The 25,238-nt window shown below is 51.1% G+C and overlaps 1 protein-coding gene across 1 annotated transcript; it reads left to right on the forward strand.

Annotated features, from left to right (window-relative positions):
* The first annotated feature begins 6,016 nt into the window (after nt 1-6,016).
* Pllp (plasmolipin) lies at nt 6,017-24,298 on the forward strand. Its single transcript, XM_005345597.3, has 4 exons — nt 6,017-6,254; nt 20,593-20,766; nt 22,128-22,250; nt 23,491-24,298. The coding sequence occupies exons 1-4, from the start codon at nt 6,120-6,122 to the stop codon at nt 23,605-23,607; spliced, it is 549 nt and encodes a 182-aa protein (XP_005345654.1). The 5' UTR covers nt 6,017-6,119; the 3' UTR covers nt 23,608-24,298.
* The last annotated feature ends 940 nt before the right edge of the window (nt 24,299-25,238 follow it).

The raw sequence follows: 25,238 nt of genomic DNA on the forward strand, positions 1-25,238 counted from the left end.
TCCTGGAACTAGCTCTGTAGACCAGGCTGGTCTGGAACTCACAGAGATCCGCCTGCCTCTGCCTCCCGAGTGCTGGGATTAAAGGCGTGTGCCACCATCGCCCGGCATGTTGTTGTTGTTTTTCAAGACAAGGTTTCTCTGTGGTTTTGGAGCCTGTCCTGGAACTAGCTCTTGTAGATCAGGCTGACCTCGAACTCACAGAGATCCGCCTGCCTCTGCCTCCCGAGTGCTGGGATTAAAGACCGCCACCACAGCCAGGCTTAGTTTCTTGTTTTTGTTGTGTGTGCCTGGTGTATAGTACAGACACTGGACAGTGCAGGTGACCCCACCATGGCGCATGCGGGGAGCCCAGAGCAGGACGTCGGTTTCCTTTACTGTCGCTCTCTTCCTTGTTGCTTTAAGACCAGATCTCTTGCTGAACAGAGCCTGTTTCTGGGCTAGGCCAGAGAGATCTAGGGATCTGCCTGTGTCCACCTGCAAGTGTTGAAGCCACAGTTCCCCAGCTTTTTATCTGGATGCGAATCTCGCTCCTCACGCGAGCACAGACCCACTGAGTCATATTCCCAACCCTTGCTGATTTTTTTAAAAATAGTTTTTCTATTTTAATTAACCAGCCTGTTTCTGGGCTAGGCCAGAGAGATCTAGGGATCTGCCTGTGTCCACCTGCAAGTGTTGAAGCCACAGTTCCCCAGCTTTTTATCTGGATGCGAATCTCGCTCCTCACGCGAGCACAGACCCACTGAGTCATATTCCCAACCCTTGCTGATTTTTTTAAAAATAGTTTTTCTATTTTAATTAACCAATTAATTAGGGTTTTGTTGATGTTATAAGTTTGTTTTCTGAGGATCTCTCTAGGTAGCAGAGACTGCCCTCTAACTCACTATGTAGACCAGGTTGACAACCTCAAGCTCAACCTGCCTCTGCCACCTGACTGCTGGAATCAAAGGCATGGGCCACTGTCCCTGGGCCTGTTGACTTTATTTATGTATTTATGCATTTATTTATTTATTTAGGTTTTTCAAGACAGGGTTTCTCTGTCGCTTTGGAGCCTGTTCTGGAACTCACTCTGTAGACCAGGCTGGCCTTGAACTCACAGGGATCCTCCTGTCTCTGCCTCCTGAGTGCTGGGATTAAAGGAGTACACCACCAACACCTAGCTTTCTTTTTTTCCTTTTGAGACAACATCTTTCCATATAGGCCAGGCTGGCCTGGAACTTAGGTTGCTCCCCTGCCTTGGTCTATCATGTAGTTGGGAATCCAGGCCTTCCAGGATTTGGCCTGGCCCCTGGACTGAGGTCCACCTGCTCTGTGAAGAATCCCAGTGTCTCTCCCACCCTAACAGGCCCAGAGCTTTGCCAGAATAGAACCCTGTTCAGTTCTGCAAGGGGATCAAGTGGCTGGCCACCCCTGGAAAGGGGGTCGAGCTGGCTCCCCACCCCCAGCTGTCTGTCTGTCCTGCTATGTATTCCAACCATCCAGAACGTCACTGCATCGGTGTGGCCCTGGGTGGGCAGCTGGTTCCAGCCTCGCTCAGGTCCCCTCCCACGTCTTCTGATGGAGGTGGCTGCAGTTGGCCCAGCCTGCTCCACGATGCCATTTGAAAGGAATGAAAGTGGGATTAACCAAAACGACAGAATGCAAAACCAACGGCAAAACAAAAACACACTACTGTTTTAGAATCGGCCTCATAAACAAGCCCCTTATTGTTCTCTGTGTCATAATAAAATTAAGGGCGCAGTCCAGCTTTGTTCTGAGCTTGGACTGCTCTCTGGGTTCCAGTCTCGCAGTACTGAAATGTACTTTTCATTTGCAGAGTAGCTGCTTTAGATGGTGTGTGTGTGTGTGTGTGTGTGCGCGCGCGCGCGAGCGTGCATGAGTGCACCCAAGGGTCCCAGTGCACTGGGGAGAAGGGTTTGAGTGGGTAAAGGGTTAAGCCAACATTACCCAGACATTCTGTCAAAGTCCCAAGATCTTAAAAACCTCCTGTCTTGTCTTTTTGAGACAGGGTCTCACTAGGCAAGTGAGAAGGACCTTGAACTCCTGACCCCAGGTGGAGACAACAGGCTCGCACCACCACACCAGTTTAGAACCAAGCAGTGGTGGTGCGTGCCTTTAATCCCAGCACTCGCAGAGACAGGTGGATCTCTGTGAGTTCGAGGCCAGAACAGGCTCCAAAGCTTCAGAGAAACCCTATCTCAAAAAACCAAAAAGAAAAAAAAAGGCAAAAAAAAAGGATAAGGCTCAACTACATAGTGAGTTCAAAGCTAGCTGGACTAGAGTGTCTGGGAAGGAAAGGAAGGAAAGAAGAAAGAAACCTCCAGGTGTGGTAGCGCTCCCAGAAATAGAAGAGGATTTAATCTGCTGCACATTTGAGGCCAACCTGAGCAATCTTACAAGACACTCTTTACTCAAAAAAATCAAAAGGAATAAAGTGTGCCAAGGCCATACAGAGGAACTCTGTCTTAAGAAAAAAAAACAAAAAGAAAGAGAGAGAGAGAGAGAGAGAGAGAGAGAGAGAGAGAGAGAGAGAGAGAAAGAAAGAAAGAAAGAAAAAAAATGTGGTCTGCCAGGGGTCTCCAGGGTAGACTCAGTTGATGTGGCTGGCTGGGCAGGTGCCCCCTTCTTCCCTCAGGGCTCCATGAATGTCCCCACTGCCCACTCAGTGGAAGAGAACAACAGTCCCCTAAGGACTGCCCTCCCTTTGTGGGTCTCTGTGCAGCTGCACTCTGCTACTAGAACCTCCAAACTGAAACCAAACTAGAACCTCAGCCTGTGGGCTGCGACCCCTTCAGAGGTCGCACATCAGTTTTCCTGCATGCCAGATGTTTGCATTATAATTAATAACAGTGGCAAAATTACAGCTATGAACAAAATAATGTTATGTTGGGGGGGGGGGTCACCATGACATGCGTCTCTGTTTTAAAGGTTCTCAATAGGAAGATTGAGAACTACTGTTCCAAACAAATTTTCAAGAAATTAAAGGGTCACTGGTGTAGTGTGTTGGGCATAGTGTTTTAGAGTACTTGTTTAGCAAGTTCAAGGCCCTGGGTCCTACCCTCTGCACAGCATAAACCAGTGTTTGTAACCCCAGCACTTGGGAGGTAGAAGCAGGCCAGAAATCCATCCTTGACCACATATCAAGCTCAGGGCTGGCTTGGGCTACACGAATCTTTGTCTTAAAGAAGAGAAAAGAAGAGGAGAGAAGAAGAGAAAAAAGAAAATGGATCTTTGCAAATGGTTAAGTGACTGGCGATGGAACAAATAGTTAAGGTCCATATGATTTGATGGCTCATGACTATATCCTTCCAAAAGACAGACAGAGAGAGAGAAAGAGAGAGAGAGACAGAGACAGAGAGAGACAGAGACAGAGAGAGCTAGGTAGGGTACCAGAATCCCACTGATGGCTCATCTGTAATCCCAGCATGTAGGACACTGTCTTTGTGTAAGCACAGTCAGCTACACAGCCTCTATGATCTGGGCCCTACCCACAGGGCCAGTCTCACCCTCATGTGCTCTGTTCCAACGGCCTAGCTTGGTTATACCACCAGGTCCTTGCACAGACTAAGCTCCTCACCTAAATCCTTCCAAGGTCTCCTCCTACTGGGGCCTCTTCAAGTCCCACTGATTTCAAGAAACAGGTCATTTTTGATTGTTGTGCTGACTAATTTTATGTCAGCTCGATAAAAGCTATAGTTATCTGAGATGAGGGACCCTGGATTGAGAAAATGACTTCATAAATTTCGGCTATAGGAAAGCCTGTAGGGCATTTTCTTAGTGATGGATGGGGGAGGGGGTCCAGCCCACTGTGGGTGCTACTATCCCTGGGCTGGTTGCTGAGTTCTATAAGAAATCAGGATAAGCAAACCAGAGAGAGCAAGCCAGTAAGCAGCACCCCTCCACACCCTCTGCATCAGCTTCTGCCTCCAGAAGAAGCTGCCCTGTTTGAGTTCCTGTCCTGGCTTCCTTCAAGGATGAACAGTGATGTAGAAACATAAGCCAAATAAACCCTTCCCAAGTTGCTTTGGTCATGGCGTTCATCACAGGAATAGAAACCCTAATTAAGACAGTTATCCCATGGGGAACCTGCATAGGACTGAACTAGACCTCCTGAATGCAGGTGACAAAGGTGTGGTTTGGGCACTGTGGGTGGGACCAGGATCTAACCCTAATGCATGAACTGACTTTTTGGAACCTGTTCTCTATGGAGAGACACCTTGCTCAGCCTAGGCACAGGGGGAGCAGGGGCTTGGTCCTGCCTCAATGAGGTGACAGTCGGTCGACTTAGTTGACTTCCCAGCAGAGACCTTATCCTCTCTGAGGAGCGGTGGGGGAAGGTGGAGAGAGTGGGAGGAGAGGAGGGAGGGGGAACTGAGATTGGTATGTAAAAATTAACTAAATAATTAAGACTGGGGGCTGGAGAGATGGCTCAGTGGTTAAGAGCATTGCTTGCTCTTCCAAAGGTCCTGAGTTCAATTCCCAGCAACCACATGGTGGCTCACAACCATCTGTAATGAGATCTGGTGCCCTCTTCTGGCCTGCAGGCATACACACAGATAGAATATTGTATACATAACAAATAAATAAATAAATATTTTTTAAAAAAAAAAGACTGCCATCCTATCTAAAAATCTCCTCCTGGCCACTCTGTCTTGTCCCTGTTTGATTCAGTCACGGCATCAGCTGTCTCTATCTGAATTTATCCCCCCCCCTGTCTATCACTTATCTCCTACTGCTTGTCCCACCCACATAGACAGTGGGACCCAAGAGGAGCTGGTCTAGCTGTCAATGGTGAAGAATGTGAGCAGGTGTGTCTGTGCACATCACAGCAGTGAAATCTAACATCACCTCCCATCTCCAGGGCAACCCTTCCTGACAGTCGCAGGTTTCCACAGACATCTCATTTGCTCTCCTCAAATAGTTCTTCAGAGTGAGCACCGGCACACCCTCTAGGACAGAGAAGGAGCCACGGTCCAGCCATCTCCAAGTCCTAGATAGTCAGTTCCAACAAGCAGTGCTGAGGATCGAACCCAGAGACTTGTGGCGGCAGCACCACACTAGGGAAAGCATTCTGCCGTGTAGCTCCACCCCCAGCCTTTTCTGTATTTTAAAAATTTGATGTACACCTTTAATCCCAGCACTTGGGAGGCAGGTGGATTAGAGGCCAGCCTGGTCTACAGAGCAAGTTCCCTTCTATGCAGAAAAACCCTGTCTTGGAAAAAAAAAAAAAAAGAATTTGAAGCAGCAGCCCAGGAAGTTGCCCAGCCTACCTTTGAGCTTGCTCTATAGCTCAGGCAGGGCCTGAACTTTCTATACTCTTGCCTTAGGGCCCTAGTATCTGGGATTAGTGTGTGCAAATAGACTAGACTTTGTCGCTGTTGTTGACTTTTTGTTCTTTCTTGACAAGATATTGTGTATCCCAGGCTCTCCTGAAGTGCACACTGTAACCCAAGATAATCCTGAAGTGATCTCCTGACTGCTCAGTGCTGGGATTAATCCTATGCCTCTCTGTCTTAGGTAGTGTTAGTAGTTATTTAGTTGGTTAGTTTGTTTAGAGACAGGGTCTCACCGTGTAGCCTAGACAAGCCTGGAATTCATTATACAGCCAGGTTAGACTTGAATTTTCCATGATCCCCTCTCCTCCACTCCTCCTGAGTGCTGAGATTACAGGTGTGAGTCACCTCCCTGGTTTGCTTTATCTGTTTAGAAAGGAACCTGCCTACAGCCTAGAAAGGACGGTTCTCCACTGAGTACCCCTAGTCTGGGTAGACTTTTCCCGGACGCTGATTCACAGAGACCCGCTTTCCTCCTAAGGGGGCGCAGTGGGTTGCCCAAGGACACACAACACCCTAGGACTACGTGGGAAAGAGCGAGGTCCCTTCGGTCGGTCGCGGGTAGATGGATGTGCAGAACAGGACTTGAAGATCACTGTCCGGCGGCGAGCCGAGGGTTAAGGGGCGGGGTCTCAGAGAGGGGCGAGGCCTAGGGCGTGGCGTGGCGGGGCGTCGCGCACCTGTCGGATCTGCCCAGGGATCCCACGCAGAGCCAGCAGCGGGAGCCGCAGTTGCAGCCCCGGAGCAGCGCCGGGAGCGCGGCCGGAGCGTCGTGGGCTCCCGAACGCCATGGCCGAGTTCCCGTCGAAAGTTAGCACGAGGACCAGCAGCCCCGCGCAGGGCGTGGGAGCGTCGGTGTCTGCGCTGCGCCCGGACCTGGGCTTCGTGCGCTCCGCCCTCGGGGTGCTTGCGCTACTGCAGCTGGTGAGCCGGGTAGCTCGGTGACGGGATGGGGTATTCTCCAGGGACCCCCAGGACGCGTCCCTCGAGATCGCCTGGAACCTCGCACCTCAGGGCGCCCGTGTGGTATCCCTGAGAGCGCAGTAAGACTTCTGTGGAGGGGACCCCACGCCCTACCTGGTGGTTCCTGCGGTGAAGCCGCGGCTGAGATCGCCGCGCACAACTGTCAGCCAGTCTGTTCCTTTCCTTCTGCCCTGCCCCCTTCCCTCTGGGACCCGGCCCAGGCCTTCTCGGCCGAGCAAAAGTCCACTGCCCACCGGCTCCAGCCGGCCAGTGAGGCAGCCGGACGGCCGTCCGGGACAGAGAAGGACAGCGCATTGGTGGCCCCGACGCGTGCGCTCCCTCCGGGGCACTTGCCCAGGGCCTGCGGGTCGAATCTCCTGCTCTGAGCTGTGGAGATTCTGGGGAGGTCAGAAGTCACGTGCCTGCCACCCCGGGATCTCTGTGCAGACCCCAACTACGGACTCAAGGATTGCCCCTTCCCACCGGGTGCAATCTGAGGTGTAAGCGGTCTTTTCACGGTACACTCCTATGAGGGTCTGGAGGCCTGTGACTGCCCCTGGGGAGCGGTCTCCAAAAATCGAGGTCCACTGACTGGCAGAGGGATAGGGTGGTTCTGGAAGTGAGATTAGGAGGCACACCCAGAGCCAGGCAGGGGAGTCCAGAGGCCCTCTGCAGAGATTAGGTCTTGCCTACTCTCCAGGGGAGCGGCCACCTCCACCTGGGGCCCCTGCCTTGGTTTTGGGTTTCTGATCTTCCTTGTGAGCCCTCACCCATCTTCTCCATCCTCCCCTATCTCCTGCCTGGGTTTGTTTAAAATTCAGATTCCCGGGCCACACCCCCGGAAAAAATGTGAAATTGCTCTTTGAATCTCCGGAAGTGCAACAAGAAACTTGCATTAAAAAAAAAAATTCTCCCAGAATGCTTTTTGGATATTGTTTGGTTTTGATGACTTTGGGGAGGGGTGGCATGATGGGACCAGTTTAAATCTTCAACAGTAGACATTGTCAACCCGGGAGTGTTAGGCTCTTGGTGATTTGTTTGTTTGGTTTGTTTTATTCAGTTTTGTATTTGTTTTGAGACAGGGTCGCATATAGTCCAGATTGGTCTTGAATTCTCTCTGTAGCTGAAGCTGCCTTTAAACTCCTCGTGTAGCCGAAGCTAGCTTTGAACTACATCTTTCCAAGGGTTTCAATTATTCCCTGGCACCACCATGCCAGGGGTTTCTATTTGGACTCTTTTAACCCCACCCCTGAGGGTCAGCTTTGGGCTAGCCTGAGAGGAGCTAAGTGGTGGCTTGTGGAAGGGACAGAGAGGAGACAGGTCTAGTCTAGAAGGCTTCCCTGGGAACTAGAAAGCTTGTTTTCCAGGGGGCCATCCCTGGAATGGGAGCCTGGGGTAGTGCAGGGAATGGTGGAGGAACTGCAGGTGGCAGAGTTGAGTGGAGGTCGGGAGAGTAGCTCACAGGCTAAGCAGTTGAAGCATCAGCAAGCATCTGGTCTACATCTTACGCATTTAGGACCAGAACTGGGGTCTTGGTTGTGTTGGTGACCCTTGGAGGTTTGGGAGCATTGAGACATGGGGGGGGGGTGATAGGTACCTTTTACTCCCTAGCTCCTTCCCCATATTGGGTCCACAGACCTCACTTGGAGACTGTACCAGTCTGTTTGTCTGAGACACTGTTCCCTCAGATGTTTCTGTGGCAACCTACTACTCCGCTGGGGCCCAGATGGGGGAGGGGCAGAGACAGGTACCATATCTACTGGGAAGCCACGATAGCACACTGGAGGCTAGCCTAGACCTTTTGGCTAGGCATCTTTTTTGTCGTTTTTTGTTTGTTTGTTTGTTTTTCAGAACACAGTTTCTCTGTGTAACTGTCCTGGAACTCACTTGTAGACCAGGTTGGCCTTGAGAACTCACAGAGATCCACCGGCCTCTGCCTCCTGAGTGCTGGAATTAAATGTGTGTGCCACTACGTCTGGCTGGATTTTTCTCCTCTCAACAGATAAAAACAGGCTCAGAGACTACTTTCTAATCACTCACCTTCTGGGAGTGGTTTTTCTGACTTCTAATATTTTGCTTTGCTCTTGTAGTATTTGGGTGTGGCACTTTAGAGGTCGTGGGAGAGGCTCCCTGCCTAGTGTCTGCCCCTGGGGATCAGGGAAGGCTGTTTGGAGGGGGCAGTAACTAAGGAGATGGTGCTCTTTGCTCCCCAAGTTGCTCTGTACCCCAAGATGTCCTGCACTGCTGGAAAGGTGGGTGAGGAGGAAGTCCAAGCTACTTGAGCCAAACATTGTTCTTCATCTGTGAACCTGCCTCAGCGTACAGATAACTGATGGACTTTATACTCTGTAACCTTACCCATCCCCCTCTAGCCCCAGAATATCAGATGGCGCTATTAATGGTTAAAACAGAAGAGTTAGTGTATTTCTAAAACCTGATGGTTTGGAGAAGCCTGCAAGTGTAAAATCTTCATGCCTGAGCTTCCTAGTAATGTAAGTAAAAGGAGAAACACGAATCTTCATAGCTCGCTTCTAAATAGGCAGGCAAGTGTGACCTAGAGACAACTCTTCTAGTCGTGAAGCACCAGAGTGCTGTGTGCTACTGCTCTTTGTGTGGCAAGCAAGTGGAAGGATGGCTGTGTGCATGGCCAGGAGGTGCCCATGGTACACCCTAACCACTTTAGAAAAATTGAAAAACGTGGGATGGAGTGCCCATCTTTTTGCTAATTTTAACACCGCCCCCCCCCCCAACTCCAGTTTTGGGACAAAGAATGGTCCTACCTGGGACTCGGTGATAAGCACAGAGGCACTTGAGCAAAGTCACACGGGGGTGGGGTGGGGAAGTGGCATTTGGCCAGGCTGCTGCACACAGGTAGGATTTGCACTCAGATCTGACCATCTGAGGCCTGGCTCCAGCTATGTTTCCTGTTGCCTTTATTTGGGAGTCTGGGTTCCTAGAGGGTTCCCAGAGAAGGACAACTACTTCAGGTAGGAAGACTCTGCCCAGGCTTTTGGGGAGGGCTTCCTGGCAGAGGTGAGCTCTTAAAAGTGTCTAGATGGATGGGGTTTCAGAAGAAGGTTCTAGCGAGGTTTATAACTCTGGTGCTCCTCAGATCACGGATTTGGGGCCAGCCTGAGCTAAGTAGACCCTGTTTTAGGAGAGAGGGGAATGAAGGGGATTTAGGTGAGATGGTGGATTAAGCCCTGGTGCTCAAGACTAGACGCTGGGGACTAGCTGATGAATGCCTTGTGGGAATGGGGACGTGGGCAGTGAGCACTTCCTAGCCTTCCTCCTAGGATTGGGAGCAGCCATAAGGGTCTGTTTTTAAGTAAACAAACAGATTAGAGACCTCCTCTGTCACCATAGTGCTCCAGGGTATCATTGAAAACACTGACTGATAGTAGACCTGGAAGCCGAGGTCTTGGGGTTCAAATTCAGACTCTGCCTTCTTCAATTTGGGATGCTAGGGAACTTCTTAATTCACCACTTCCCTATACCCTTGTCTGTAAAACAGTGATGGTGGAGAAGTAGCGCCCACCAAGGACTTAGCCTGGCACGAGGCAGAGTGAAGACAGGATTCACTGGGCCCTAGCATCTAGGGCCCTTAGGCAAGTTTAACTGTTTCTGGGGACAAGGAGCTCAGTGCTCAAGGCTTCCTTCATCCTTCACTCTTGGGGACATGAGGAAGCTCTTCTTGGTGATTTTGGCTGACTGGCAGTCCCAGCAGGCAGGCTTTTTTCTCCATGAAGGGATAGGACAAGGCCCAAGAGTTCTGACTTCTGAGAAGGGCCTGCTGTGTTGCTGAGCAGATGCGAGCAGTGGCAGGTGGAGTTGGGGTGACAGTACTGGGGGCACCCTTAGTACTGATTGACCTGAGGTTGTTTGGTAGTCTGAGTGGAGCCTGCAGGTTCCCGTGATGAAGCCACAGTGCTCTGTGTGGTTGATTCCTGCCACACTCCTCCTTGCTGGTGGGCAAGAGTGTAACAACTTTGGGAATTTATTTGTAATTACCTAATGAGCGTATGGAAATATCCTCCTTTAAAAAGACTTAAACAAAGCCGGGCGGTGGTGGCGCACGCCTTTAATCCCAGCACTCGGGAGGCAGAGGCAGGCAGATCTCTGTGAGTTCGAGACCAGCCTGGTCTACAAGAGCTAGTTCCAGGATAGGCTCCAAAACCACAGAGAAACCCTGTCTCGAAAAACCAAAAAAAAAAAAAAAAAAAAAAAAAAGACTTAAACAAGGCCAGGTGTGGTGATCCCAGCACTTGGGAGGCAGAGGCAGGCCTGGTCTACAGAGCAAGTTCTAGGACAGCTTGCTAGTACTGTTACACAGAGAAACCCTGTCTTGAAAAACAAAAACACAAACAAAGAAAAATGCTAGCCAGGTAGGGGTGTGTGTGTGTGTGTGTGTGTGTGTGTGTGTGTGTGTGTAACCCAGCATTCAGGAGACTGAAGAAACCCAACGCAGCTCAAGGCCAGCAACCTGGGCTGCATAGACCCTGTGCCACCAGAGCTAAAGTTGTTCTTGGATCCAGCCCCTCCCCCTATGAGGGCAACTGTTTTAGGATATTTTCAGTCCCTTTTTTATGCATGTAAAGAACACTGATGGGTGGGGGGAGGGAGAGGTGAGATGGCACAACAGGCAAAAGCTTGTTCCAAGTCTGGCGGCCCACGTGGTAGAAAAGCAGACTGACTGGCAGTTTGCCCTCCGACCTCTCCGTGGCTCCGTGGCACGAGAATGCCCATGTGTATGCCTATGTGCACACACAGTAAAATGAGTGTAGCATTAGAACACCAGCCGTGGAGTTACAGTGTGTCTGTTATGTGTGGGTCGCTGTGACACAATGCCTCTGCAGCTTCTGTGGTGCGGTTACAGTGTCATTGTGGCCTTCGTTCATTTGGCTACGTCTCAGTTTTTCTACAGGTCAGCCAACCATTGCATTTTGTTTTGTTTCGTTTTTTGCTTTTCCGAGACAGGGTTTTTTTTTGTAGCCTTGTCTGTCCTGGAGTTCACTCTGTAGACCAGGCTGGCCTCGAATTCACAGATCAGCCTGAATCTGCCTCCTGAGTGCTGGCAGATCAAAGGCGTGAGCCACCACTGCCCAGCCTAGAGTCTTTATTTCTAAAATAGGGGCTCAGAAGCACAGCTAAGAGATGTAGGCTCCAGGTCTCTTCTTAGCAGGGAGCACACTCACCTGACTGTAGCAACTCGTGGTGCAGCTGGGCCCTGACACACCTGAATTCCCATTCCTTGTTATTTCCACACCTCTGTCGTGCGTGACTTTGCACGTGCCACTGGTGTCTGTGTGGCATTTTCTGTAAGTGGAACCCCAGGGATCCCAGGGTCAGACGGTATGTGTGTGTGCACCCCACCCCACCCAGGCTGCGAAAGGTAGCGATCGGGCTGTCCACCTGCAGTTTTCACACTCTGTATTTGTTGTGTTTCATTTTAACACACACCCAGCCTTCTTTTTACTCTTTTCAGTCTCGAGAGAAGGTGTCCCTAAGTTGCCCAGGCTGGCCTTGAACTCACTGTGTAGCTTAGGACGGACCTGAACTAGGACCCTCTAGCCTTAACTGCTCTTGCAGTTGAGAAGACAGGCCTGTGTCACCACCCCTGCATCTGGAGTGTGATGGAGAGTGTCCTCCATGAAGGTCACAGCTGTGTCCTCTCCAGTAGGTGCCTGCCCCATGGTCACCCTGGCTGGTGATATGACACACTCTGGACGCACTCCAATCTGATAGGCAGAGGTGGCAGGTCTGTGTGTGGGGACATTCTGTCCCCTCCGCCTTTATTTCTTTCTGGTGTCTGAAAATTGAGTCAAGCTGAGACCTTTCCACCGTTCAATGTCATTAATAAGGTCTGTGTTGAGCTTGGCCATCTGCATTCATCATAGCCGGAGAGCATGCTGAGGAGACGGCCTCGACAGTTGTCCAGTGGACTACCTTGCAGTAGTCACCTTTTCCCACAAGGACCCATTCTGAGGCTGGGCTGTGCCCTAGGGACGGCTCTGCACAGACTCAGCTGTGGTAAAGCTTGGTTTATCAGTCAACACAACAAGAGATTAGCAGTAATCATTGTAGCAACATGCTTTTAGGAAAAAATTTTATAATTTATAAATTGCACCAGGCATGGGACCTACTACTTTAATCCCAACACTGCACTCAGGAGGCAGAGGCAGGCGGATCTCTGTGAGTTTGAAGCCAGCTTGGCCTACATAGTGATCTCCAGGCCACACAAGACTACATAGTGAGCCCTGTTGCAAAAAACAAAAACTATCTAAATAAAATGAATTATTATTTAAATTAAAGATTGCTGTGTGTGTGTGTGTGTGTGTGTGTGTGTGTGTGTGTGTGTGTGTGTAAGTCACAGGCAAGCTACTCTATGAATCAAGAGGCCGGAGGACAACTTGTGGGTGTTGGTTCTCTTTTTACAACGTGGGTCTCAAGTCTGAAGCTCAGGTCATGAGAGTGGGTTACAGGCACCTTTACCCAGAGCCATATTGCCAGCCCTGTAATACTTATTTAAAAATTATATAGCAAGTGGAGCGTATTGGCACATGCCTGTGGTCCCAACGGTCAGGAGCCTAAGGAAGGAGATTAATAAGTTCAAGGCCATCCTGGTCTACACAGAGCGTACCAACCATCTTGGGCTAAGTAATAGGATCCTGTCTCTAAAAACCAAAATTAACCAATGAACAACCATTAAGAATTTTTTTCCCCTGGTTGGTGGTGGCACCTTTAATCCCATACTCTGGTGGCAGAGACAGGCAGATCTGAGTTCAAGTCCAGCCTGGTCTACAAAGTGAGTTCCAGGGCAGCCAGGATTGTTAAACAGAGAAACCCTGTCTTGAAAAACCAGGAAAAAAAAAACTTTCTAAAGAAATGAAAATGTTATTAGGTTGGGAATTATACATTTGTGGCTGTCAAAAGCTGTGAGGGGTGTGGTTGTCAGGGTCAGAGAGGGAAGGCTCTACCCTCAGATTCACACAGTGAGTTCAGGACTACCTGGGGGTTTTCCCAAGTAGTCTATAAGCAGAAAGTGACCTCTGTTTCAGGAAGGGACCAGCTCACATTTGCAGAGTCATCCTGTGTGGTCGGCAATTGCCATCGGGCTGCGGTGGCTGGACTATGTTGATCGCTGTCTTTGTAGTTGCTGTGAGCCTAGGTGGGGGCCTGTTTTCCTTGGCAGCCACTGACCCAGCCCTGGGTCTGACAGTATGGGGCTCTGGCTTTTGCTGCTGGGCAGGGTCAGTGCCTCCTGTTTGCTCAGGGAGGAGAGGCAGGGTGGCACACCAGGGTCTCCGAGGGAGGACTGGGCTGAAGGTTAGGCGGGACCTGGTCTCAGGCAGGCTCTCAAGCTCAGCTATGGCAGGGCTGGGTGGTATCTGACACCAGATGAACTTCTGTCAGCCTGGGGTGTGTGGAGCGTGCCTGGCACCAGCCCCTCCTGGGAATGGAGTCCAGAGAGATATGCTCGGGCCACCCCCAGGAAAAGAGGAAGGCCTTGCCCATCTGTATAGACTTCACCAGGCTGAGAGATTCACAGGCTGTGCTAGCTCCAGAGCTCAGGCATTCCCGGCAGTGACAGTTCCTCCAAGCACTAGTTACCAAGACAATGTCCCTGCCTCCCAGGAGTCAGTACTACAAGAAAGGAAGTCTATCCCTGGGCTGTCTAGCAACCCCTCATATCCATGTCCCTTAGGCCAGATCCTCATCTTCTAAAAGAGCCTCAGTTTTCCTTCTGTGAAATGGGCTGAAAGTTGGTCCCGGAGAGAGGAAGGCCCAGGAAGCGAAGGGCCTGGCTAGCTGGATGCTGAGGCAGTACGTACAAGGGCTCTACCTGGGCCTTCTCAAGCAGAATGAGAACTCCCTAAGATGCCCTCATGGCTGGCTGGATTCTAGTGTTGGGAAGACCCAGAGGGGTATTATGCAACCCCCTGGGGAAGAGGGAGGAGTGCAACATAGACTGGGTGCTGTGAATTTCTGAAACTCTTTTGGGCACATTGCCTCTTGCTGGGGAGTCAGAAGAGACAGAGGGAGGGTGGGAGTCACAAATCCTGCACCTGCCTCGCATACCTGAATGGGACCAGAAGGAGACCTGCAGAGCTTCTTGCAGAGAGCAGTAGTCTGAGTTCATGTTGGGCAGATTTTCCTACAAAATAATAATAACAAAAATACATTTAATTATTTATTATTATTGCTGTTATTATTGAGACAGGACAGGGTCTTGTGAAATCCCGGCTGGCTTCAGACTTGTGGCAATCCTCCTGCCTCTACCTCTCAAGGATGATCATGTAGTTGAATATATTTCAGGTCCATATGACTCAGCCATTGGTGTGTGTGTGTGTGTGTGTGTGTTTGTGTATACCTTTGTACCTCCAGATTTTAAACACTCTCTTTTAGACCTAGGACTTGCCAATGGCAGGTGGCATAGAGAAGGCTGCATCTGGAATCCCGCAGTGCTAGTCAAGGCCCAGGCGGGCTCCTGCAGGCCAGGCCCAGCTGCCCACGACCCTGCTGCCTTCTGTGCACCTGGAACCGCCTGGCACAGAACTGGCCCCGGGAGAGTGTGCCCAGGCTGAGTGACTCCGTGGAATTCCTTGTGTGTCTGCTTCAGATACAGAGGGGGACAGCTGGGTGGTTCCTGGTCTTCCTTGGGATTTGAATGGCCCCCGCGTTCTAGAATGCTTCATATCTAGGGCAGGAATTCCAAGGTGCCTCCCCCAGCCCTCCTTTGACACAGAGGGGGTGGTGTGTGGTAGTGGTGTGGCCTGCCCAGGCGCCTGGAGCCTCTGTCTCTTGCCCCTTTGTCTCCTGGGACACAATGGGTGACTTTTTGTCCCCATAAAGTCCCTTTCAGTGTAGGGAGAAGGGCCAGGATGGGGGTGGAGGTTGGGCTAGGCCAGGCCAGTCTAGGCCAAGTTCTGCATGTCCTCAGCTGCCTAGCTGTGCCCTGAGTGAGGGGGACCCCAAGAAAGGTCTTACAGCCACCCTGCACCTCAGTTTCCTGGAAGTGCAGTAAGGAGCAGCCACTGAGGCCTGTGGAAAACTTAGCACCACTCATCACCTCCGGAAGATTGGTCTTTGCTCTTCCTAAAACATTTGGCTTAATTGCTAACATTTAAACACTAGAGATGCCACATAATTAAAAACAAGCAAGCAATTTCTAACATTCCCTCAAGACTCAGCAGCTCTGATGGGAGTGGCTCTGGACAGAGCCCTTGTCTAGCGTGCGTAGTGCCGCTCAGCAGCCCTTAGCTCCCCAGGGTTGCGAGTCCACCAGTAACATGCTTTCCTGTTTCAGAAGCCTCGCTCAGCCCTTGGGACCTAGTGTCAACCTCCAGGTCTAGTTGCTTCCCTTACTGGAAGCTCCCTCGCTCTGCCCTCGCTTTCCTGTGGTTTAACTAAACCACATAACCACACCCCCCCTCCCACCCCTCCTATGGCCCCAGAGTCCACCTGCCCGGCATCAGGGTAGGCATTGTTGTCCCTGAACCTCTCACCCAATAGAAAACTCCTTTGTGCGCCCCAGACGAGGACAGAAAGCTTGTGTGAGTCTCCCAAGGCCACACGGTGGCTTGGCTTGAGTCTGACACTGTCTAGAAAGTCGGGGGTAGATGGACACAGAGGTCAAGGTGACCCAGACTGCCAGAGGTAGAATTGCATTCTCTTCTGGAGTCCCCCATGATTCTCTTTGTCCCCACTTTCACTTCCCTAAACCTTATCACAGGTTACTTTGCCAGTGGGGAATTCCTCTGCCCGATATCTACAACTAATCTTCCTTCTGGTGCCCCTTCCCCTCCTGCATTGGTTCCCACACACCTATGTGAGCATGCTTATGTTTATGTTTTTGATCTGGCACAGCTTGCTGGTGTGGGAGCACCCTGAGGGTGGGGCACCCTGACACAGAAGTGTCGCGGTAGAGGGTTGTGAAGAGAGGCACCCAGGGACAGGTCACGATAGAGGGACATCTGAGCTACGGGAGACCTGTGCTGGACCCAGAGTTCTGGGGGGAGGTCACAGGGTCAGGGAGTAGAACTGGGGACTCTTGATTCTCTGCTCCCAGCAACCTGCTGCTTTTTGCTATCCCTGAAGAGTGGAGCCCATGCTGTGGCAAGGCTTCTGGTGCTTCCAGTAGAGTGGGATCTGCACCAGGTGGCGTTTCAGTGAGTCCCAGGGGGTCCTGCAGCTTCTGAAACCTCCCTGGCAGGACCACCCACATCAGTGGAGGGGTCAGTGAAATACCCAGGCTGATGGCTTACGAGAAACCAGTTTGTTGGGTTCTAAAAGAGGAATGGACCTTCCTCGTTCTAGAGTAGAAACCAAGTCTGCTGCCTGGGCTCGGGGGCCAGGCACAACAGCCCAAAGGTTCACAAATTCTCCTACCTATCTACTGCTTTATCTCTAACATGTTTGCTGATCTGGAAAAGAAGGGTGGAGTCAGACAGGGTGGGGACTCGTGGGTTCCTACATCCCTGCCCTTGGTAGGGGCTGACACATTTTTGCTTTATCCATCTCTCCCCCCCAGCAACTCCTTTGTCACAGCTCTGTCAAGGCAGAGTGGGGTCCCAGGCTCACCCACCCTTTACCTACAGTGCGTAGTATGTCTCCCGAGTACTTGTGGGAACCTGGCAAGATGGCTTGGAGAGAAGAGGGCACGCGTGTAAACATGGCCTTTTCTGGATTGTCACTCGGATGCCTTCTCTACCTTCCTTTCAGATAGTAGGAACCAGACAACCGAGCGGCAGGGTGAGGGACTTGGAACCTACTTCATATAAAGAGCAGACAGACCTAGCAGGCTCACCTTCCTGCTTCTTACCCGGGAAGCTGCCTGAGCTGGTATTCCAAGGAGTCTCCATTCTCCTGATGGAAAAGACCTCACCCAGCTCTGGGGCTTTGTGGCCTTTCTAGTGTGTCTGTTTCAGGCACAGTGATTTGGGGTTGGGGGGTAAAGGGTGTGTGGGGGCCAGGTGAGGTGCCACATGCTTGTGATATCAGTACTTGGGAAGCAGAAGTAGGGGTTCAAAGTCTCTCTGGACTAATGAGAGCTTGCCAAGAAAGAGAGAAGCAGGGTCGGGGGAGAAACAGGAAGGAAGAGAGGGAAGAAGGTGTGTGGAGCCTAGTCCAAGATATCTTGTCCTGAGTGTGTGTTGGGGGGGGGCATGCATGGGCACACCAAAGTGCATATGTGGAGGCCAGAGGACAACTTCAGGGGTCAGTTCTCCCCCACCGTGTGGGTTCTGAAGATCTAACTCAGGTCGTCGGACTTGGTGGCAAGTGCCTTCGACTATTGAGCTCTCTCCCTGGCCCTTGTTGTAGTTCAACGAGGGCTTTGTCAGTTTGACAAGTGACCACAGGCTAGGAAGGCCCTGCTACTCTGTCCCTTTTCTTGCTGTAAAGTGGGCACAGGGGCCAACACCCGGGCCTGCTTGTGAGGGTCAGAAGCAAGAACAGATGGGAGGATGCTCTGTGACATGGGGTGTCTGGGGCTCACACCAGCTGGGAGAGCAGAATCTGTCCTTACCCTGCAAATGCGTATTCCAAACCAAAAAGAAACTTCCCTGAGATGGATCTTTGGTGGAGTGTTTTAAAAGGAGGTGGCTGGCAGGGCCCCCACCTTTGGGTCCTGAGCCCTCTGGTGAGGACCTCTCTTTAGGTGCCTGGGAACTTGCAAGTGGCCTGTCAGCAAAGTGGATAGCCAGGGCCAGGGACTTGTTCCTAAAGACCAGCCTCCAGAGTACAATGTTGCTCCTAATATCTGACCAAAAGTGGTCTCGCCCTTGGACCGGAGCCACTAGTTTCCATGTGTGCAAGCAGAAGGAGGAACAACCCTCCTGTGTCTTAGCAAAGGAGCCTCTTTCTCCAGAGCTACAGTAGACTTCTATACCCAGAGTTCCAGACAGGAGTGCGTGTTCCCCAACCTAGAGATCCTCGGCCAGCAAAGGGGCTGGGGAGGCCGAGGACAGCCATGGCGTGATACTTCCCTTGGGCCTCCCCCAGGCTCCTTGGACTGCGCCCTACAAAAAGTCTGTGTGTGGACCTCTCTGGGTTTGGTGCCTATGTAGGGACTCCAGGGGAAGGAAACACAGGCTCCTGGGTAAAACTGAACTTCCAGCTTTGAGGAGCTGCCTGAGGTGGGTGTGGTCCCTGCACTATTATAAATGAAGGGGTCTGGAGAGATGGCTTGGCGGTTAAGAGCGTTGGCTGCTCTTCCAGAGGGCCCATTTTCAACTCCCAGCACCCGCATGGCAGCTCATAACACCTGTAACTCCAGTTTCAGGTGATCTAACACCTTCACACTGATAGACATGCAGGCGAATGCACGCACATAAAATAAAAAATAAATTAATTAGGCTCGGTGGTGGTGGCACACCTTTAATCCAGCATTCGGGAGGCAGAGGTAGGTGGGCCTCTGTGAGTTCGAGACTGTAAAACAAACAAACAAGTAAAAAAACACTAAAACAAAACAAAAAGAAATCAAATGAGGTGAAAAGCCCAGACCAGCTGTGAGGGGAAAGTTACACAGGCGGGAAGGGAAACAGGTTTTCAACAAAGTCCATTCTGTTAGCTTCAGCGTGCACAGTCAGGGATGTCCAGCTATCTTGCTACGGGGGAACACTGTAACGGCAATTGCTCGACCTTCTTTTGTGAGGCCAGATGGCAACACCTGTAGGGGAGACAACTGGGAGTTAGGGCCGGTGGAGGGGGAGGAGCATTAGGCTGGAGGACTCAGAACCCTGGAGACAGTCTCTGCTCTACTGAGCCAAGAAAAACACAGAGACTGTTCCCATTGGTATGGAGGATGTCCTGGGAATGGGATTTTTTTTTCTTTGTCCAGAGACTACTTTTTATTACAGTTATTTATTTATCTTATGTGCACACACTATTTATCATATGTGCATACACTTATGTACACATGCTTGTATCAGATGACAACTTGCAGGGGTTGGTTCTCTCTACCATGTGGGTCCCAGGATTCAAACATAGGCTTGGTGGCAAGTGCCTTTACCCCCGAGGCCATCTCTCACGCTCTTTTCTTCTCTCTCTCTCTCTCTCTCTCTCTCTCTCTCTCTCTCTCTCTCTCTCCCCCAGGCCATCTCTCACGCTCTTTTCTTCTCTCTCTCTCTCTCTCTCTCTCTCTCTCTCTCTCTCTCTCTCTCTCTCTCCCTTTCTCTTTGGCTTTGCGAGACAGGGATGTGTAATAGTCCTAGCTGTCCTGGAACTAGCTCTTGTAGACCAGGCTGGCCTTGAACTCACAGGGATTCACCTGCCTCTGCCTCCCTTTTTTCATTTAAAAGTTTATTTAAAGCCAGGCCTGGTAGCTTATGCCTTTAACCCCAGCATTCAGGAGGCAGTGGCGGGAGGAAATTGGTGAGTTCCAGGCCAGCCAAGGATATAGAATAAGGTCCTGTCACAAAAACAAAAACAAAACAAAACAAAATCAAAAGAACAACCCCCAAAGTTTTTAAACTTTAACATTTTAGTGTATACGTGTGTGTGAGCATGGAAGCTGAGAGTTTACCCTAGGCCGTCAAGCCTGGCAGTAGGCAAATTTATCTGCAAATAGGCAAATTTATCCATCTCATCAGCCCCCAGAGGACAACCTTTGGGAATGAGTGAGCACTCCCCTTCCACTGTGGGTTCTGGAGGTGAGCTCAGCTACAGTTTCCAGCTGAGCTTTCTCAAAGCTCCCCACCCCCCTTTTTAGACAGAGGTTTTGTTTTGAGCTGGGTTCACATGTCTCAGGCTGGCCTATAACTCACTAGGTAGATGTTGGCCTTGAACTCAAGTCTCCTGTATTTTCCTCCTGTGTTGGGATTACAGGTATTGGCTTCCGTGCCCTTGTTTGTTACAAAGCGGAGGTCCTGTACTGTTGTGGTGAGCAGTGGTGTAAAAGACCACACACTCTATGGGAGACACTGTTCCCACATGGATGGCTGTGTCTGGGGACTTGGAAGGGCCTTCTGTCACAGCACAGCAGTGATTGAGGAAGCAGAGGAGCGGCCAGACAAGATCCCCAGCACAGAGGTGTACAGCAGGAGGCAAGTCAAGGTTTCTTTGAAAAATGCTTTTTCAACACGTGAGTGGAGGTCAGTGGGCAACTTTTGGTAGCCAGATCTCTCCTTACGCCCTCGAGCTGTAGGCACCGAGCTCGGGTTGCCAGGCTCGTGGCAAGCATTTTACTGTTTGAGCCATCTTGCTAGCAGCCCAAGATTTGTTTGAGTTAACAAGAAAGGAGGCCTGGGCCTCCGGCCAGAGCTATGGGGCTCTGAGACGCCCCTGTTTTTTTCCACAGGTGCTGGGTTTGTTGGTATGGGCCCTGATTGCTGATACGCCGTACCACCTGTACCCTGCCTATGGCTGGGTCATGTTTGTCGCTGTCTTCCTCTGGCTGTTGACAATCGTCTTCTTCATCATCTACCTGTTTCAGCTGCACATGAAGTTGTACATGGTGCCCTGGCCATTGGTGGTGAGTCTGGCTCCAGGCTAAGCCCTCTTGCCTGTGAGTGATCCTTGACCTTCCATAAATGTGAAGTGGAGGGGGGCTGGTCGTGATCCTCTTGCCTCTTCACTACCTGAAGAGCTGGGGTGGAAAGACACATTTATGATCTAAGTAGATGCCCTACTTTGCCCTGGGAAGGGACCAGCAACAACGGGCTGTTGAGTGGATCTGCAAGATGCCCTTGCAGATACTGTACCTTTTTGAGGGTGGTCAGAGTGTCTCCAGGAGGCCTTGCAGCCCTGGAGAGGATGGGTGCCTCAGGTTTATCTCAGGCCGGTCTCCTCTGACTGGAGGAAGCACCCTGGCCAGACACAGAAAATGGTTCGTTTTTTTTTCTTTCTGGAACCCGGAACACCCATGCAGCTGGGTCTGAGGCTTTCAGTGAGCACAGAGGCACATGATTGTAAGGCAAGCGAGGCTGGGACTAGGCGGCGATTGTGTACAATTCAATGCCTGTTTAACCAGAGGAAACGTGAGTCATGCAGAGACAGAATGGGTTTGTTAGATCTTGTATCACTGGCCAGAGCCTGGCAGGGTATGCAGTGGTCACTGTACTTGGGGACATGACTTGGGATTGAGGTGGCGGCGGCTGGACTCCTGACTAAGGGTCAGACTCCCTCTGAATATCCCTGGGCCCCAAAGGAAGAATCCTACACGGCAGGAGACTTGTCTCTGAGGCCAGAATGGGGTTCCAGTACAGCGCTCCATGAAGGAGGCCAGCTGGGTTCTGTTTCTGTGCCAGGCAGGGAGGGCTGAGCTGGGAGAGGAGCTGGGTGATGATCCCGCAACTCTGGTATAGAGACCACCAATCCTTGAAAGGGCCAGGCAAGGTAGACTAGCGAACTGGGCGAGGAAGGTTCTAGAAACCTCACACGTACCTGGTCCTGGGGAGCTGCCACTGTCCAGCATCAGCCTCAAGGGGAGGTTTTTTTGTTTGTTGTTTTGATGGTGCTAGGGGTCAAACTCAGGACCTCACAAAGGCGGGATAAATGCTTTACCAGTGAGACTCACGCCCAGTCTCCTTGGTGTTCTGTACAGATTCCCTGAGTTGAGGATAATGCCAAAGGGAGTCATGGATTTTTCGCATTGGTGGTGAGAGGGATGTGAGACTTTATCCTAGGGCCAGCTGCAAGGCCAAGTGCTGATGTGGTCACAGGGAGGGTGTGGCTATGGCCGCGTGCCACGTATTGAGTGGCCTGCTTTTCTTTAGCTGGTTGGAGGTGAGTGGCTTGTTACCATGGCAGAGGAGTGGCCTGGTAGCCTGGCACTGTCCTGGGGTGGGGATACCCCCTGTGGATGTTTTACGGCTGCTTTCCCTTGCCCCACAGTTGATGGTCTTCTTCGTCGCCGCCACGGTTCTCTATATTACTGCCTTTATCACTTGTGCCTCAGCGGTTGATCTGACGTCGCTCAAGGGCTCCCGGCCGTATAACCAGCGCTCGGCTGCCTCTGTAAGTATGCTCCCGAGGCTGAGGCTCCAGCCTTCTGCAGGGGATCCACCAGCCCGGGCCTGTGTGCTCACAGGTTCCCGGACGCTCAGTGTCACTCAGTTTTCCTTAGGGACCTGGACACCTGGGATCATTGCTGAGCCACACTCGTTTTGCTTCACGTCACCTGGGGTGGCTGTTAATCACTATGTTCTGTCTGCAGTTTTGACTTGTATTCTCCTACAGAAAGTCTAGACTCGGGCTGTGTCAGACGGCCATTCGCACTCTGCCCACAAGACCCTGTACATTGCCCTAGAGTCGGAGCCCATTGGTTCTTTTCAGACAAGGAAATCCGAGTTGTGGTCATGTCCACACCACATGGGCAGCCCTTGGTGTCTTCCCTCTTCCCGGTTAAGAGAGGTTTTAAAATTAGTGAACTCGCTGGGCGCTGGTGGCGCACGCCTTTAATCCCAGCACTTGGGAGGCAGAAGCAGATAGATCTCTGCGAGTTTGAGGCCAGCCTGCTCTACAAGAGCAAGTTCCAGGACAGGCTCCAAAGCTACAGAGAATCCCTGTCTCAAAACCCACTCCACCCTCCCCCCCAAAAAAAAGTTAGTGAGCTCACTCTTGGGAACTGAGTCTAAGCTGCAGAAAACACAGGTCAGCATACAGAGCATGAACTGGTTCAGGAAACTCCTTTTGAGTATTGTTACTGTTATTATGTTTTCAGTTCTGGGCCTAGAACCTCACAGGGCCTTGTGAGGCTGGGCAAACACTCTACTTCTGAGCCCTAGCCATGAATGGTTTTTGTTTGTTTTTTTTTTTCGAGACAAGTTTTCTCTGTAGCTTTGGTTCCTGTCCTGGAACTAGCTCTTGTAGACCAGGCTGGCCTCAAACTCACAGAGATCCACCTGCCCCAGCCCTGAATGTTTCCTGTGGACATTAAGTCCCTGTGAAGTGTGTGAAGTTACCCCATAGTCACTGTTACACTGAGCAGTTGGACACTCTTGGTTGCCCCTGGTACCATCTGACATGTCTGGCCTGTGTGATTCCGTTGCCCGGACCCTTGGAACATAATGCCAGCTGTGTGGTGTGTGTAGCTGGGCATAAGGGGTGTGGCTGTCAGAACAAATGGTTCTGATTGACCCAAGATTTATCCCCAAGTCCACCTAAGGAGACCACTTGGTCTGCTGTCGCTGATCCCATATGGTTCCCTTGCTCTCTCTGACTGACCACCTTGGCCCCTTTTCTTCTTTCCTGCCAGTTTTTTGCTTGCCTGGTGATGATTGCCTATGGAGTGAGTGCTTTCTTCAGCTTCCAGGCCTGGCGAGGAGTGGGCAGCAACGCGGCTACAAGTCAGATGGCCGGGGGCTACTCTTAGACCAGCCATGCTATGGCCTGAGCTGCGGCTGGGTCTTAGCACAGGGTCACCCCCAATCTTACTAGACTCAAGCTCTCCAGTACCCCCGAGGAACAGGCCCAAGCAGGCACAGAAGGGCTGCCAAGAACCAGCAGTGGGGACATCCTCCCCACCCCCCTTATTCAGCAGAAAGTGATGGGGGATGTGGGCTCTCATGGCTCTGCCTTGCCACCAGAGGACTTCAGTATCCCAGGCTGGGCCACCCTTCTCACCCAGCACTAAATGCACTAACAGACCTTCAGCCTCCAACCTGCCACAGTATAAGCCTAACAAGCGACAGATTGTCTTTGTTGCCGGAGAAGCTAAGTGAGCCCACAGGCTGTTCTGGTCCCAGCTTCCCTGCTCCTGCCCCAAGCCAACATGTCACCGGTAGAGGGACTTTCATAGGAACAGTTGGGATTTCAGACTGGACTCTTTCAGTTGGTCTCAGGCAATTTCCAATGGTGGTGAGCCTTGCCCTGTTCTCCCTCTTTGGAAAAGCTAGCAGTAGTGCAGGGTGCTGCTCCGGGCTGTTGATTAGGCACAGGGGACTTCAAGGAGGGGGAGGAGGAAGCAGGGCCTTCTCTGGTGAGTTGTCACGGGGTTGGTGGAGACTCTTGTTTGGAATTACTATTTTTTACAATTTAAATAAAAATTGTCTGTTTGGAAAGGTGTTATTCATGGCCTTAGCTGTTTATTAAGAATTGACTTTTTGCCGGGCGGTGGTGGCGCACGCCTTTAATCCCAGCACTTGGGAGGCAGAGGCAGGCGGATCTCTGTGAGTTCGAGACCAGCTCTGGTCTACAGAGCTAGTTCTAGGACAGGCTCCAAAGCCACAGAGAAACCCTGTCTCGAAAAACCAAAAAAAAAAAAAAAAAAAAAGAATTGACTTTTTGGTCCTTTAAGAAAACCCAGCAACAATTAAGATATAATTAGAATCAAGTACTTGGGGCTTTGTTACTGTGTTACAGGAGGATCAAATCTGGCTCTCAGTCCCAACCACACTTGTTGTCATGGTTACTCTACAGATTCACAGTGTCCACTTCACTCTCCAACGTTAATGAGGTCCCCCGTCCCAAGAAAAAGCCCTAAGGAAAGCTTGGTTGAAGGAGGAGCTGCCCATTTGAGGCTTAGAGAAAAGTGAAATCCTAATAAGTCAGAGAGTTCACTGTCCTATCGGGTATCTCATAGCCCAACACAGCCTATGTAGGGGAGACATTCTAGGTTCTGCTGCTCAGGGAGGCACTACTTCCCTGTGGATGAATGAAGAAGACAGCCTCCCATGCTGGGCTACAATGGGCCAGACTGTGAGCTTCCCTGCCCTCAGTCAGACCCAGCATCATTCAAGGACGCATCCAGCATCAGGCCAAGTTCGTGGACCAAGACACAAAACCAGCAAGCTTGCAGTCTGCCTGCCTTCTAGATCTTCCTTTTTTTTTTTTAAGATTTATTATTTTTATTTCATTTCATATATGAGTGTTTGCCTACATGTATGTATGTGTACCATATGGGTGCCTGAGGAGGCCAGAAGAGGTCATTGGATTACCTCAATCAGGACTTAGTGTGAGCTGCCATGTGGAACAAACCAGGGTCCTCTGTAAGAACAGCAAGTG

This window comes from Microtus ochrogaster, chromosome 4 (assembly GCF_000317375.1).
Source record: "Microtus ochrogaster isolate Prairie Vole_2 chromosome 4, MicOch1.0, whole genome shotgun sequence".
Taxonomy (NCBI): domain Eukaryota; kingdom Metazoa; phylum Chordata; class Mammalia; order Rodentia; family Cricetidae; genus Microtus; species Microtus ochrogaster.